A 17,612-nucleotide genomic window follows, 5' to 3' on the forward strand; every position below is an offset into this window, starting at 1 on the left:
AATTAGCAAGAGAAAAGGGCACATGAGTATTAGAATGTACTCACCCACCTCTGTGTTTTAACTTTAAAAAAAACTATTTTTAAGAAACCATATGTAAGTCTTTAAGAAAATGTAGGGTGTTTTGCATCTCCCTCTGTGTATTTTCTAAAAGTTCTTAATTGCATAAAAAGATGCATATCTAGATCCAATTATACTGAGGAAAATTTTTAAAATTTGCAGTTAATTTTCAAAAATAACCAACCATAAAAATCTTATGACATTAAATGTGTAAAAGGTCTGTGTTTCATGGCTTTGAATACAAAGATACATTGTTGTTGTAATTCTAAATCTTTCAAATTCCCATCAAATATAAAAAATTCTTTTTAATATTTCACAGTTTAACTATTTCCCAGTAGGAGTCCATGCTGGGTAATGCTTGCTAATTACCCACAACAAAAGTAGACACACAATGCTGGTAAATTACCTGACCCTTTGCATTTTAATGAGACAACAAGGATTTCATGAAGTGATGTTGTTTCAGTGGTTAATGGTGTCAGCAATGTTGTAATTGTAGGCTGAGGCACATTAGCTGCACAACCACATGTAGGAAGAGTTTCTCTCAACAGGCCCTTTGGAGAATAGAACAGGGTATTATCATTAAGCCTATGTCATTTGCATGCTGCTAATCACTTACTTTATTATCTTGTGTATCCATTGTCTTTCTTTAATTGCTCTTTAAATGAAAATTAAAAATAGTTCCAGTGCCCACGATACTTGTGATAGCATCTTGATTATGAAGATAACTTCAAGAAAATGGAACATATAGATAATATATTGCAGGAATACAAGATAGTTTGAAAGTAATGTACCACAGCAGGCAGCCTCATGAGCGTAATTCTGGTGTCTTTCTTTGCTTCACTACGTATTGTTTGCTTAATAAATGGTTATTTATATTCATAAAGGTGATGGGGTTTTTCTAGAGATCAATGTCACTGGTTTTGCTTTACTGTGGAAGAAGATATAAAGCGTCAGTATCTAGCAGACTTTACCAGTCTAATAGCAATACAGGAGAAAGCTAGATTTTTTTTCTTTCCAGTTAAATCCTAGTCTGTGATCCCCAAAGCAGAAAAGCAGAATCTATCACCTGCTAGTGATTTGCAGAACTTTGACAGCTTTAGGTAAAATTTATAAAATTCTTGGCGTTCTGTTTTCAAGACAGACCTCTTGATTTGAGTTTGACATGATTAAATATGAGACAGCCCAGGCTTTCCATAATAAGCATTTTCTAAAAGACTGTTAGCTTCTGGTTTTCAAGAACCTGCTAGTTCTTTCAGAATCTGCAGGATGGGATATTCAGGTTGACTTGAGGCACAGCCTTTGTTGGAGAATCAATACTGAGGTGCTCCTAATAATACATTATTTCTGCAGCTTTTCAACATCTGAACAAACCAGAGCTGGAAAAGTAAATTATTAATTTTGTAAATGTTATGGTAGGAATTTTTGTTGAAGTTCTGAACTAGTTTTTGTAATTTATTTCTATTCAACACACCCAAATAAGTTTATGGTTACTGGGAATTTTTACAGTGGCTTATTTAGAGACAAGATTAAGATCTTACAAAATGTCTGCAATGTCATAGCAATATGTGATCTTCTGCAAACTTTCCTTAGAACTTTGAAGCAGATCCTGTGGAAGTATAATGGAGATTCCACCTTTCATGGTTTGGTTGCTTGCTTAAATTTTCTATTCACTTTAATTGTCAAATACTCTAAGTACTAATTTAGGAGCATGATTACTGGTAGTAGTGAGAGGGAAGGTATCCTGACAGTGTTAATAGCATATATATTTTCTGTAAGTTTGACAGAGTTTTTTCTTAAATGCATAGACAGACTTGTAGTATGATTGGATGCCCGTGTAGGGTTTCCTCTTTCAAAGTTCCTGCCAGTCTGCTTGTTCTGGGACTTAGTGATGTGTCTCCAAGAGAGGGCAAAGACAGACATTTTTGAAACAGCTCCTCTAATAAAAAAAACCAAAAAAACAAGAGACTGAAATCAGGCTGTTTAGTGTGGGGCCTGAGAAAATATTTCTTATTTGTTGAATAGATTAATAGGACTAACAACCCTATAGTTACATTCTTAAGCCATTAGCCACAAGTGTGAGCTTGCTCAAAAATAGTTTATGCTGTAAAGAAAATCAAATTCAGAACAGGTGCTTGGCCACTTCACACACCACTTCAGTGGTGTGTTTTAGAAACTGTGTATATCTGTTGTAAACACTCAATAATTTTCAAATTGTTGCTATTCTAAGTTCTAGTTAAATATCTGGTTCTTTAGTGGCAATGTAAACTCATCTGTCTGGGCATATCTTCCATTTTCAGTGGAAGATATAGACTGAATTATATAGATAGAGTGCTTCTAAAAATTTGGACTGTGTCTAGATTTTTTTTATGGCAGCTTGCTCACCATGTCACATGTAAATCAGCCTTTACAACTTATCTGCAGATTTATATTTTAGATTGGCCCCAGAATTGCCACTTCTTAAACTACCTCACTAGAGACAAAAGCCCACATTGCAACTTGAATATTTATTCTCAGAATCCTATAAAATAATAATAAATAGACTAAAGACTCTCAGAAATATTCAAAATGCCTAATTGAAAGGAAAGCTATTTCCACTAATATTGTTACTAATGAAATTAAGGAAGAAAACATTTTATTTTTAATCAACCCATTTAACTCTCTACTAAGCAATAATGGATAGGAAAGTTAATGTATTAAGTGTTTGTAGAGATTAAAGTAGTATTGAGATTAATGGATGATAATTAGTAGTCAGTGTGAAAACCATAAAACCACAATAAAACAAAACAAAATAAGTAAAACCCCACCAAAAAAAAAACACTGGAAGTTTTCAGGATGTCTATACTGTGACTGGATACTGTAGTATACATTTTATGATTGCCATTTAATTTTCCCTACTTAAAGAATACCACATTACATTTGACTGTTATCACTGTCTTTACCAGCTTGTTTGCTAGTGTAATGGGTTTTGGATCCCATATAAATAAAATAAATAAGGAGCTGGTGTAGAGACATTTCTGCAGATACTTCTTTAAATATAAAAAGACTGAGCTGTCAGAGGTAAGGAAAACTCTTATAGATTTTAGAAAAACTCTGATAAAATAATGAGTCATTCTGTCATGATAAGGAATTCATTTTCTTTTTAAGATTAATGTTTGTAAGAGGAGAAAGACAGTGAGCCAAAACAGTGCAGACTTAGCAATGGAATTTTCTTTTAAAAGCAGACTTTACCTCACTGGTTTTCTGAATACCTTTACTTTTTTCTTGATATACTTGAGCAAATTACCTCTTTATTTACACTGCTCACTGTATGCTTTGGATATGGCCATCAGAGGCATAAGTTGCTCTCTGAATTCTTGATTCTGACTGGAGCAGGGGTTTCCACATTTACAGATGGGGTCAACCCAGTGGCACCAGTGGTATCACTGCTGATCTTCAGGCAGTTTTACTGACACAACCTGAGGTACTATCAGTAACTAATATGTTGCTGCTGGTACAGCATTCAAGAATACTCAATTAGAGAGCTACTTCAGATTCTCCCTGATTCCACAACTGTGCACTTTCTTTTTGGTTTTTTAAATGGTGGGGGGGGAAAAAAAGGAGTAGAAAGAAAAGGTTGTGTGATTTCTTGTGCATTCCAAGGGAAAGTTTGTTCAGTTAGCTTTATATAAACTGGTATAGTTAAAATCAACCTGATACTCATTTTCACTCATGATATCTACAAAGATGTCTTTAACAGACGTGCTGCTCTGGAGTTGTGTGCTACAAAAGGCAGTATTTGAATGACAAAGAGCATGACTGGGTGTTTTTTTCCCCTGTTTATGATGTTCAATTTGGAGCACTGGTAAAAAGTTTTGGCTTGCAGAAAACCTTTGTAGTGGCATGCTGAAAGCTTGAGTGCCAGATTTAAATTCCATATTAAAACCTCTTTTAAAGAAAATCTGTCCACACATGAACACAGGATCCTTGTTCCTTCACTATGAGAATTTAATAAAGCCCTGAAATTTTTAAAATACTTTTTTTTTTTAATCACCTGCCTACTGGAGCTTGACTATTTGTATAAGACAACCTGTCCACTAGAAGCTTCTCTAGGATTTGGTGAAATCTGGCAGGACATGTGCACAATGTGCTCTCTAGTCAGCAGGCTTTGAGAAGTTGCATTTTACAATACAGAGTAATATAGAAGAGGAGCTTTTGTATACTTGCAAATAGATTAGACTGCAGGAAATATGCAGGAGGGCCTATGAAGCATACCTGCCAGATAAATTAGAGGTGGTCTTGATCTGAATCCAACCTGTCTCAAAGCTCAGCTCTGGGAATTCAGTTCAGATTTCTCTGATAAAATGGGGCTATGGCCTCCACAGTTCAATCTTTGATCCCCAAGACAGCCTTGAATGTGGGATTTTAGTTTTGACACAGCCTGTAGAGAAATTAATGATGTTTTACCATAGGTTTCCAGCTCAGTTCCAGCTTGAGTAATTTGCAAGTCTGCTGGCACTATTTAGCCCACACAGACCATGAAGTCGACCGTAAGTAAGTCCAAGTTGATGGAAAATCAATATTGCTAGAACAGAGTGACAGATGTTGATTATCATAAAATGTCTGTTTAAGCATTTTGTATGTATCCATTTCCTCACTGCAAACACCTGAATTTTTTGTAGAACTTACAAAGTAATTGTACTTAAAGATGTGGAGTGGTCTGCTAAAGAAATTTTCTTAATACATATTCCAAAAAATGACTGCTGTCGTTATTACTGTTGCTGCTCAGGGGAGCTATTCAGATGCCTCATTTATTGGAGCTTAATAGATTAAAAGTCCAAATTGAGTCTCATGATATAAACCTAATCAAATTCTAATCTGCATAATTTTCCCATAAGCAGCAATGGGAAATTTGTTTAATTTATGTTTCAGTAGTTGCCAATCAGATGTTGGACAACACTGTTACTTTTATTTTTCAAATATTTAAATTGATTACTTGCTATGATATCTGTCTTTGCTCTTCCTTTTACACTAAGGAAAAATTTACTTTTTTTGATATAATGACATAATGTAGAGTCTCATCTAACATGCCAATATATCATTTTTAGTGGTGAGTTTTCCATTTTGTTTCTAGTTATTGAATACCTGTCTCTCTAAACTAGGTAATGTAGCTTAATTTATTTGATAATTTTTATTCAGCATATTTATTTTTGCCTGAGGTCTAAATATGCAGAGTTGATTAATGATTAAACTGAAAGGAGTTTGGCATTGTTATATACTAAATCATTTTAGCTGCAAACCTGTGCTACAGTTAGATGCTACCAACTTTGTGCCCTAGAAGCACCTAGTGTAGAAAGCTATTAAATAGTAAATGAAGAGTAGGAAAAAAATATAAAGTTTGTAGAAAAGTAGCTAAAAAAGAGAAATTTAATTTTGTTTAGTGCATAGAGAAATAGAGTTTCTATTCAGGCAGACTTGAGGGAATTGCTATGGCTAGTAACTACACATTATCTTACTTAAAGTGAGGAAAAACAGGAAGAAGTGAACATTAAGGCTGTGCTCTGCAAAGTATTAGTAAAGAAAGTCAATTTTTTTTTTTGTAGTTTTGGGTTTGGTATAAGCTTGTGGTGAACCTTGGCAGAGTTAGGGTTTGAGTAATTGCCACGTAAGATTTTGTGAAGGGAAAAAGATTCCTGTAAAGCCAACAATAACAACAACAACAAAACAACTAGGCAGTTTCAGATGGACTTAATTGTTTGGGATGTGTATGACTGTGAAACTCAAAATGGCACTAAAACCGGGAAAAGATTTATATAAGTACCTGTTAACAGACCTCTCTAAGTTATACATGATTCTGACCTAGGCTTAAAATATTACACTTTTCTAATATATTATGCTGTTCACAATTGAAATGGAATCAATGTGGTGTGATTCAATGCTAGACCTCAAGATGATGAAACTCCAATCCTTCTCTTGATCTTTGTTTTTACAGCTTAATCCTACCTTGTTAGAGCAGCCCAGGAACCAGCAGGCCTATAAATCATTTACACTTTCAGCACATGGGGCCACTAACTCATCCAGGAACAGATCTCACACTTTGGGGAGCAGAAACTAGCATTGAACCCACTGCCCTGTGCTTCCATTGGAGCTTTGATTTGGATATTTTTACTGCAAGTTTCTGTAATCCAGCAGAAAGTGAGCGAAGGGACATCAGAGAAGAGCACTTTCTTGGCAGAAGTGGCAGCTGGTTCTCTGTGACGTTGTCTCTCAGAGTTCAAAGCTCCAGTGTTGTTCCAATCCCAAAGTATTGGAGGCTTGCTAAAGTTGAGAAAGATGTTCTTCTTCAGCCTCCACTCTCTGTAGCTTTACCTTGGCCTATGTTTGGGCCTGGAGTGTCTCTGAAGATGCTCCCTCTCTCTGAGAAAACTGGGAGCATATGTAGTCACATCTGGCCTCCCACATTCCTCTCCTTTTCCAGACCTTTAGTGATAATCTCCAAGAGATTATTAGATATTCAGCACAAATCGCAGTAAAAGTCAGAACTGGAGCCAGAATTTAGGATTTCCTGGTTCTCAGACCAAACTACAACTCTCTGTCTCAGACCCCATGGGACACTGAAGCTAGAATTGTTTCTAAATTGAATGGCTGTAACAGATTCCCATGAATGTCAGCAGCTCTTTAGCTGCATGACTGCTGCTGAACTTTCCAGGTATACCCAAGGGCTGTACTTTGGAGAATAACAGGTATAGTCTATCATTCAATTGAATTCACAGGAATATTAATGACATTGTCAGCAAACAGTAGCAAAGGGATACAACTGTGAGGTCCTTTTTGAGAATTATTTCTTTTTGGCTGGCTCTGCTTAATGAAAATACTTGTCCCATATTTCTGCATGATAACCTGTCGAGGGCGTGTTTGGCAGTTCACCACTTATGTGTTATTCATATATGCTCAAAATATTATTGTTGTCTCATATTCCTCAGGTGAACCAGAGGTAGCTGAATGTACATATGCTTTTTAAATTATATTTGAGGACTTTAGTGCATATATCACCCAGTGAATGCCATGACATCTTTCCCTAAAATAGCATTATTTAAAGGGTGCTATCAATTTACAAGGTGCTTTAATAACAAGGCCACAACCTTTAGGTCTGTCAAGTGTATTTTCATTTTGGGATAGTGCCTTCTGCCTGCACAGAGTTCCAGTTTAGTAATATATATATATATATATATATATTTGAAAAGGAAGGGACGAAAAGAAGAAAGGGGCAGAGAAAAAGGGGAAGAGAATCATAAAGGATCCATTATGATCCTTAAGAAAAGAGGATATCTTATAAATGTAGCATAAAAATCCATTTTTGTGAATATGCCCATCTGGGTATTGGTGGAGTGAGTGGAACAGAGGCAGTGCACATCCACAAGACAAATTTCCCTCTACATTAAAACCCCAGTGAATCTTTGTTGGTCCCCTCAGCAAACTCTAATATATTTAGTACTATAAGGAGCAAACTTTCCTGCATTTTGTGGGACGTTACTGAGTTAAGTGACCTGCAAAGAAACAAAAATTAGTGGATTACGGCCAGCACAATCAGCAGATCATTTGGCTCACACCTAAGCAGAGCAAAATTGGTGGTTCTTTCAGTGGCTAAAAGGCATGTTTAGTCATGGCAGCATTTTTAGTTTTGAATTTCATTGCAGTGCCACTGTGGATCTCGAATACCTGCATGTTACTGCTGAGACACAGTCAGTGCCTCCCTGGGAGGACCCTGGGTCAGCCTGGCTCAAGAGGCACAGAGCTCATGAGCCCAGTGCTGCTCATCCCTTTGTAGATGGTATTTTGTAAGGGACAGTGAGGTTTTATAGCCCTCTGGCCATGCTGAGCTCACAGCAGGGGAGCATCCCCTGGTAAAAAGGGCTTGCCTCATATTACTGAGGAAATTTCCCCTGTGTTCTCTTTCCATGAAGGTGAGAACAACTTTAAGACTTAGATTTTTGCTTCAGATGCAATTGATTGTTTTTTGCCTACTTCTGTGAGCAGTAGTATCTTAGAGGGAGCTGGGAAACTCTCTTTGCTCAAAATCAAGATGTGGAACCATCAGCTTTCTGCAGAGAACTGCAGGAGGCTCAAACTCCTCAGGTAGCTGAGGATGGACACAGGAGTCCCTGCCTGTCAGGGAGGGACGCTGCTGCCAGGAGAGAAGCTGTGACTGCTGACTGCCAGGCCTTACTGATTTGGGGCATGTCAGGAGCCCAAAACCTGTGTTCCTCTCAGAGCTGTGATATTCTTAATCCACTGCTTGGCAGAATCTTGTTTCAGAGACAGATAGGGGTGGGCTGCCTCCTACTGAAGCTTCCTCAGTTTGATCAGGGAGACTTCATTGTTCTCTCCAGCCACCTGGAAGGAGGTTCAAGTGAGCTGGGAGTTGGTCTCTTCTCCCTGGTAACAACTGAAAGGACAAAAGGAAGTGGCCACAAGATGTGCCAAGGGAGGTTTAGATTGTGTATTTGTGAAAATGTATTCACTATAAGGGTTGTCAAGCACTGGAACACGCTGCCCAGGAAAGTGTTGGAGTCACCATCCCTGGTGGTATTTAGGAGACATTTAGTTGTGACACTTAGTGACATGGTTTAGTGGTGGACTTGGTAGTGCTGGGTTAGTGATTGGACTTGTTGATTTTAAAGGTCACTTCGAAACTAAATGATTCTGTAACTATTATGTTGTAGTGATTATCACTACAGCCAGTGGTGGTGAGTTGACTGTGACTGACAACTAAGTTCCACAGTGAGAAAAAAGCTCATGGCCTGAGGTAAAGCCAGTTTAATAAGTGAGAAAAACCAAAACAAGCCACAAAAAAAGAAAAATTCAAGTGATACCAAGTGAACCACTTGTCCAGTACAGCAGTTTAGTACCACTTGCAGTGACTGCTGGAACTGATATGATTTTGCTTTACCTCCAGTTGTTGGCAAAGAGAATTCCCTTCTCCAGAAGTCTCCCCACTGCCACTGCATTTGCTTCCACAGGCACTGTGCTCAGACTTGCACAGGCATGTGAGTTTTACTATAGAGGTTGCTCCTGTTAAGCAGTTGTAGCCAGAGCTCCCCCAGTTGTTTGTAGAACAAGGAGATACTGTGTTTGTAAGATCACAACTATCAGCCCTGTTTTACGATTTTTATGAGCATTAATGGAACAAGGTTTGGGGACTGAAGGAGAAAATGGAATATGAAAAGGAAAATGAAAAGAGGCTGTGAGGAAAGCATGTCATTTCTAAATGAATGCTCTGTGCAGAGGAATTGAATCTTTTCACAGCTGAAAATGGATCTTAAATCTGATGCCTTAGCTTGTTTCAGCTTCTGTAATGAAATAGAGTTTTCCTAATACCCTGTGACCTGAATTTCTCCCTGCTTTATGGGTGCTATTCCTTGACGTACAAACCTGTATTTTCTCAAGTCAGCATTTGATGATGGATGTCAAAATACAGGTCATGTATTATGCATATAGCATTACCGATTTAAGGTGTTTACTTGTCAAGTTGAAGAAATTCAAAAATGTCACATTCACTGAATCTGCACAGCTGTCACTTGTAGTTTTTCATGCCTTTAAATGAAAGTTCTGATAAAGCAGGTTAGTTTCCTGCACTTTTTTTTTTTTTTCGTTTTCTCTTCTGGAGGAAAAAAATAGACAGCCTGTGTATGGAAATTAGTTTGTGACTTGGAAGCAGAAATGTGTCTTGAAGGTGTTTGATAGCTTGTGACTCCAAACATAAGCACACAAAATCTCCAAATATTTCCTTTTCCTGAAAATACTCCACTATTTTTATATTTCTTAAAAGTAAATTTCTTGAAGTGTCTGAATTAAGTATGAGCAAGGAAATTAAATTATCAGATACTTCTCACGTCTTTAAAGACAGTAGGATGAAAAATATTACGGCATGAGTCTATTTTTCATTCAAGGAGAAAACACAATCCCTTTAACATGCTTCCTGCATTTCAGACTGAATGCACTGTGTGTGCAGTGTGCAATTACAGAGCTTCTGACAGTCTGTGTCTAAAAAAAATGCCACATTTACTTCAATCTTCTGACACCATCCCAGGAAGACAAATATTCTAAGGGTTAGAGAGGTGGCTACAAATGGCCTTCGATGGAGAGCGTGCATGTCTCTGTGTATGTGCACGTTGCAGTGAAGGGGAGGCAAGAAGAACTTGCACATTTAGCTGAGTTACACTAGCTTATTTCAATTTGCTTGTAACTGGTAGGAAAATACTGCTGTGCTCCTACCACCTGAAGGGCCTGAAGGTGGTTAAGGAAGTGCATCCTGAGATGTGGGGGGAAAGGCTTCAGGAAAAAAGGGAGAAGTAGAGTCTCCAGGGATACTCTGAGCAGTGCAATCCCTGGAGTGCATGAGAACAATATTAGTTTTGTTTACTTTTATATAAGTAAGCATGAAAAGTCATCATGTTGCCATTTTGACTTGTAATTCAGCAGGGGACCCAACTGAGCCTGCCACCTTACCTGCTCAAGGAATCTGCAGCTACCTGAGCTTTTTCTAATGTGACAAAGGCTGTATCCTGCATCTCCTAAAAGAATATATTCCATAATAGAATACAAGACACTGGATCCTGCGGCAGAAGGAGGTGTCACACTAATACTCACCTGTCCTCAGATAGCATGTCCTCCCTTTGGAGTGCCACTTTAATTTTTCTGCTGTTGTGAGAGTGTCAGTGTTACCTTAACTTACAATGTGGCGACTGAAAGACCTCTGTCAGACTCTGTGAGCCTGAGGAATCTCAGGCTCTGCCATGAAGAGGTAAACATTCAAAGAGCCAAAACAGCTCTCAGTCATAGTGCCAGATACAAGGAAACATCTGCAAACCGAAACTGGCTGGGACTGCAACTCACTGTCACCAAGCTGGTCTTCCTGAGTTCAGCACCACAGGTGGTGTTACATGGCTGACTGCTAACATTTCCAATTGCCTCTAAGAAATCTGCTTTATAAAGATTTTCTATCCACTGGTAATATTATATAGAATTGCTCTCCTGACTTAGATTTCTCTATGACAATGTTTTTGTCATTGAAGATATCATATCCACTTCTTTTCTCCTGAGGAATTTCTTCACAGGCTTTTCACTCTCTTTTTAAGCTATCTTGTTTGTACAATCACCATGTAGCATCTAGTTTTCTTGTGACAGTCAGAATGAAATTCATACCAGCACCTTCTGCAGAGCTAGGAAAGTCTCTTCCCAGTGATTCTAGTTTTATTACCTGTATATTCTCTATGTGATACAGACAAAACATAGAGATAGATTAATGGAAGGAGAAAATTAAATCACGTGAAATCAAGGAGCCCAGATCTAGTGGTCCTTGTAGTTTAGGGGCAGTTTAAGAGTGATTTAATTATCACTGGAAAAGAACTGTAAGTCCTAAAGATAATATAAAACCAATATGATGTGCTGACAACTACAATTTAGTTTAGAGATTTCCTGGTTTATAAATTGGTCCCCAAACAGAAGAAAGGTAAGGTATCATACCATTTTCCTCTGAATTCAGTACCAGGTGAATGTATCAATGAATTTAATGGAGCAAAACAACTTCCACACTGCAAGAGGATAGTGAATTTAAGTCAGGAATGAATTTGGCTGTGATTAGTTGAGAATAAGTGTATGGAGAATTCAGCACTAGTGACAAAGGACCAAAAGTCTGTCACCGGGATGTCAGGTGTGAAGTCAAATAACTTGGGAATAATAAGGCAAAAAAAAAATGGAATGTCTTTTTTTTTTAAAGTGTGGTTTAAAGTAAGCTTGGCTCAATTTTATTCCTAGCAGACAAATATTTGTTTAAAAATGCTGCCATGATATTGGTCTATATGAAATCATAAGTCACTTTGTAGCTTTACCATCACTTCTGCAATGGCATTAAGTGAGCATTCCCATGTTTTCTATAGCTTTACTGGACAAAGGGGATGGAATGCATTAGTCTCAGTGGTGAATTTCCAGTCCTGCTATTGCATGGGCTTTTGTATAACTACCCATTTTTTTCAGTACTTAGAACCAAACTCCAAAAGGTTTTGCTTGGGTATTATTTGTTTGAAGAAGAAGGGAAAAAAAAAGATAAAAACCACTCCTCAATGTCAAGAGCTCAATTTCAAACTCTACAGAATCTGGCTGGAAACAGTCTTTTTTAAGGGTGAATGTTGCTGGTCTCCAGATTTTTTTTTTTCTGTGAGTGCCTTCCAACATGTTTCTTCTCCCACCTTTGTTTCCTTCAAATTGTCACTCTTTCCAGTTCTTTTCAAGCAGTCCTCTCACATAGCATTTGAAAACCGGTGTCTTTTTCCTTTCATCCTATATTTTTGTCTTGTAGAGTGGACCCTTCCATCCCAGTATTCCTACAATTGTAGTCCTCATAGAAATGCATATTATAAATGGTACACAGAAATTACAAAAATTACAAAAACCCTATCGTGTGGGTGGTAGCGCTCTTGGAAGACAGATAATTTTAAATCTTGATTTCTGATAAAACCGGGAACGGACTAATGGAAGCAGTTTGTTCCTCATGGTTGTATTACCATTTACAAACAGTGCTCTTTAAAATGTTAATTGCTGTTTAAGGAAAGGTGTTTGCTTTGGAATTCTTTTACTTTTTGTGTAGTTTGTCCTCTGTAAACTTCCTCTATTTTTTTTTCTTTTAGGCTTTACACCTCCTGGGATGGATAGGACATCTCCAGACAATAGTCCAGTCCATGGCCTTTTACGTCAACCCTCCATTACAACAGGAGCCAACATCCCTATTATAACAGAGCTAGGTAAGAAAAGCTAAAATTTGTCCTTCCATATACATTCCTATGTCTTTTTCCCACTTTCCTTGTTATGCAGATACAGAAAAATTACCCATACTGGATCTTACACTGTTACATTTTCTCTTTTGATAACTGTTTTAAATTACTCTCTCCAAAGAAAGTTTAGTAACAGTTGGTTCACTTTATTTGAATAACTGAAATATATTTCCCTCCTTTGGGTTTTCTCCATTTTCTTAAATAAATATTCTATCAGACAAGATGCTTTTTGCATAGTGTAACAAACAAGCAGGGGTCTTTGGGCTAAGGTTAGAAAAGGAAAAAGGCCAGAGTAAGTATAAGCAGATATTTCCTGTGCATTTAATCAATTGTAAGAGGCCATTTGTTTATTTCTTCATGGTCCAAAACTATTTAATCATGTGTAACCAAACTCTGTATAATAGTATGAGATATTTCACTCCTGAGAATATGATGATGGTAGGTAACTAGACTCTGATTTCCACTCTAGCTGTGGGTATTTATGTTGTCAAGCGGTGTGATGTGAAGTGCAGAAGCTGTTCTGTTTTTTTCATGGCAAATACAAACTTGATTTGTGGTCCTTTGTCCTTCTGTTTTCTTTTTCGGTTTTATTTTTTAGAGCCTTACCTGTCTTTTTCCCTTACTTTATTCTCTTTCTGTACTTTCTTTTCCCCCTAAATACTTTACTTACTAGCTAAGCCTGGCAAACTTCTGCCTTTGGTTTCAATCAGTCAGGAAAAAAACAGTGGAACCCACATTCTAATGATAACTGAACTGGGTAAGAAGTGCCTTTTTCCTTCACATCACTGTGTTATTTTCTGTTGTTGTTCTTACTGTCATCAGCTTTTCCTTTATTTATCTGGCTGTATCAGAGGGGCTACCCTCATGGCACTGCTTTGAATGTGTTTTATTTGTGGTTCTGGTTGAAATTGACTGTCTTGTTCTGGTCTTCTTAATGATTTTTTTCACGCAGCATCAGTAAACCTTTGATCACACTCGTCTGACCTGCCGGCTGTTTTCATAGCACCCTCTCACCAATTCATTTTTTTGGCCTAAGTCCCCACCTCCCTGGCCCTCACTCTCCTACACCAATTTTTCTCTCCTTTTCTCTCTTCTTTCTCTTTCTTTTTGTTACTTCAGCCTGTTGTCAATTTGGTGGACATGCCTTAGCAGCTTTTCACAGGAAGTCCAAGAAGAAGTAAAAGATACCAGAAAAACCCCAAGCATCATACTTTCCCTCAGGCTGTTTTTTTTGTTTTTTTTTTGTTTATTTTGTAGAATAAGGCTTTTTCTCAGAAGCTCAGGTTTTGAAGCTGTAGAGGAGCAGCCAAGCTCCTGCATGGTTCCCTCTCAACACAGAGTGCTCTCACCAGCCTTTGGAGCAGCGTTTGATGAGCCTTTCCCTATGGCACAGCACCACCTGTTTGCACCCAGCTCTCCTGGCCCACAAATCCCACTGTGCTACCTTGCATCAGGAAGATAAAGATACTGAGGATAAACACACACCTGCAGAATTCATGAGAGGTTTTTAGTAGCTCAGGAGCTGACCCCACGCTTGGCTAGCACGGTGTCTAAGTCAGGTGTTAGTCTGCCAGATGGAAGTGGAAAATGAGCGCCACTGTGTATAGTGCCTTCTCTCAACTAGCAAATTAAACTGAGGTACAAGCTGTTCACAAAGTACATTTTGATACAGCAGGCTTTCAAATACTATATTGCTTAAGAATCTGGAGATAAAATTGAGAGGTGTTGTACTAAAAAAAGAAGTATTGTGATCCTGGTGTTTTCTTGGATTGATGTCTTCTGATTCCCAGGGCAGAACATTTATCTTATTACAGTACTAGGGTGTTATGTTTTAACAATTACATCAGGGAGTGCAAAGGCAAGAATTTTAAATTCCATCCTCATCTCATTTAAACAGCTATATTGAGGCTTTATCTGCAGTAATTCTTGTTTTTTAAGTTAAACATAGTAAGCACAGTAGAATAGAGAGTTTGGAAAAGGAGTCAATGTACAAGAAAACTATATGGGAAGGATTGAAATTGCATAAGAAGGAAGATCAGAATAGCAGGCAGAAAAATTTCTGACTTTAGAAGTCCAGAGCTGATATTTGATCAAGTTAACAGCAGTTCTCATGTTATTTTCAAAGTTTGCTGGGTTGGCTCAGGAGATGTGTTCACATGGGGAATAGGGATATCATCAGTGTGTGCAGTTTCAAATGCTCAGAAAGTTTTTCATTTCCCTTTCTTGCATGGGAACTGAAATTAATTTGTCATTTAGTAAGTTGAAGGGTATTTCAATGGCATAGCTAAGCAGTCTGTGCTTTCATGCCTGAGGGAGACTAATATGGAAATGAAATATTTCATGAAATATGATCCACTTGATACACTGATCTCAAGGAAACAACTATTTTTAGTTGGAATGAGTTGGAGGCAGAGGGCTTAACTGTGACAATGAAATGCCAGAGAAAGTCAAAATGACAAATACTACTTTATTTGGGCTTTTCTCTAAACCAGCCTGATTTAGATTCTTTTTCACACTGGCTAATGTAGAATTCGTGGCTGAGAAAGTGAAGTTATAGAGACAAATATTTGAACAAAAGGCAGTGCTGCAAGAGAACTGCTCATTCATTCAGATAGATGCATGTTAAAGGGACAGTTTATTCTCTTTTGAGCCCTAAGTGCATTAACACCACTCTAGTTAGAATCACAGCAGCACATCTAACAGATGCCTGTGGGCTATATCAGAATTTTATTGACAGCCTCTATTTTACAATGGGGTTCTAATTTTGTATCTTGTGATAGCATTTCACATTAACTGTTCATGCATACAACCTCAGCCACTGTACCCCGCCAATATACCAAGATTGTCTCAATATACAAGTTTATAATATATCTCATTTTGAGCACAGGCAACTGGTGCCACGAAGCTGCTTTACAGGAAAGGGATAGGAACCTGTCAAGAGCAAGAGTGTCACCTCTTACGAGCAAGATAACAAGCAACAGATTTTTAAATGCACATTTTCACATCCATCTTGATTTCATTTTCAGTGACGTCAAAGACACAAGTCTGTGTTTCCAGACATATGCCGTTTCTTTTTCTTTGGCTGTGTGATGTGTAAGGTCACATGCTGGTGACCCAGAAACACCTTTCAATTTCACTCTTAATGTTATTATTGTTATTTTCAGTAAATGATTCAAATGTTCAGTTCTTGGACCAAGATGATGATGATGACCCCGACACAGAACTGTATCTCACGCAGCCTTTTGCTTGTGGAACCGCATTTGCTGTCAGCGTGCTGGACTCTCTCATGAGCGCGGTAAGCAAACGAATCCTTTTCATTCCCTTCTGTCAGACTTGCTGTGAAAGAGTGTGAAGGTGTAGAATCTTATCCAAAGGTAGGCAGGAGAAGATGCTTTTTTTCTTAGGTGTCAAGAGAATTTCAGAGCCTAAGCTAGGTTATTTTCTTAGTTGGACACGGAGACTATAACTGAGATATCTAGGACTGTCATGTGTCCACAATTTTGTAAGGAAACAGTCTCATGTCAGGTTTTAAGGTTCATGCTTTCAAAAAAAAATTGTCCCTTCTGCCTAAAATCCAGACTCAAATGCAGTGTGTCAGTCCCTGTGCTCACCATTCTTGTCAGACAACATCAACTGTGTCTTGAGCTTTTAATTTCCTGTAGCTATGAGCAATGCTCTGAGTATGAGTGCTGGGGGACACTGATAGGACTCCATGAAAGACATTGTACACATCTCATGAACTCTGTTTGTGTGAAGAGAGGTTATCCTCTTTTTCATATGAATTTTCTTATTAATCAGAACTTCAGTGAATGCCAGAAACTACAGATGGTGGCCTTTGGTTATGTCTGCACTGGGGCTTTTGTTTTGCAGGCATAGCACAGTTCTGAAGCAAACCCCTCAGTCATGCTCCTTTTCATCCTCCTCATACTGGCTAAGTTCTCAGACCAGTCTTTCTCTGTGTGAGCTACACTTCATTCAGAGGGACCTTAAACTCTGCTGATATAGCAAGGACACAGTCTTGTTTAAAATCTGAGCACGGGCTTTCTGAGCTCACCATGGAATAATGTTCCATTGTGCTGGGAAAGATCTGTTGTAGAACCCAAGTAACGCTGTATATGAGCAGATGGGTTTCTCTAAAGGAGCCAAGCCTGACCTTTACCTGAACTCAGAATGAAACTTTTTGCTTTTAAGAAGAATTCATAGTGACCTTTAGGATTTATTATTTTATTTTATTTCATATTTATGTACCTGCATTTTGCAGTTTTCGCTGCTATATTTTCCATATGTTATATCCACAGATAAATGAGTCTACACAGATAAAATTTTATTCTAATACCCTAGAAGTTTTCAATAACCTCAGACAATGCTTTTCATGAAAGCTATTTACAATATTTTGTAGATGTGACAAATTCAGAAAACCTATTCAAGGACTCCTAAACTTTGTACCTTCTCTAATTAAAATCTCTATCTATAAATTTTGCATATTCACTTTCTAAATGGGAATAATTTATCATGAAGGTTCCAAACGTTACTTAGAGCTGTTTAACTACTGCCATTATTATCTAAGTCAATGTCTCTGAATGTATTGTTCAGTAGGGAACTTCAGAATCAAGAAAAAAGTAGGGTTAATCCTTCTGGCTGCCATAGAAAGAGTGAGATACTGTGGACATCATTGCTTCCTTGTGAAAAAGTGTCTCAAGTAAATAATACTGATGCAATGAAAAATAGGTACAACATGCCTGTTCAGAA

At 37.8% G+C, this 17,612-nt stretch overlaps 1 protein-coding gene across 19 annotated transcripts in view; it reads left to right on the plus strand.

The window, feature by feature from the left end:
- KCNMA1 (potassium calcium-activated channel subfamily M alpha 1) overlaps nt 1-17,612 on the plus strand; it is a 423,584-nt gene that overhangs the window by 385,513 nt on the left and 20,459 nt on the right. For 12 of the 19 annotated variants that reach the window (XM_064430371.1, XM_064430370.1, XM_064430369.1 and 9 more), the window contains 2 exons: nt 12,720-12,833; nt 16,028-16,158. In XM_064430371.1, the coding sequence (XP_064286441.1) occupies nt 12,720-12,833; nt 16,028-16,158 (245 nt within the window). Of the gene's footprint in view, nt 1-12,719; nt 12,834-13,536; nt 13,621-16,027; nt 16,159-17,612 lie in introns of all 19 variants that reach the window. The other 7 variants (XM_064430352.1, XM_064430354.1, XM_064430351.1 and 4 more) reach the window with 1 other exon arrangement.

The sequence above is a fragment of the Passer domesticus genome, chromosome 8 (assembly GCF_036417665.1).
Source record: "Passer domesticus isolate bPasDom1 chromosome 8, bPasDom1.hap1, whole genome shotgun sequence".
Classification (NCBI taxonomy): Eukaryota; Metazoa; Chordata; class Aves; order Passeriformes; family Passeridae; genus Passer; species Passer domesticus.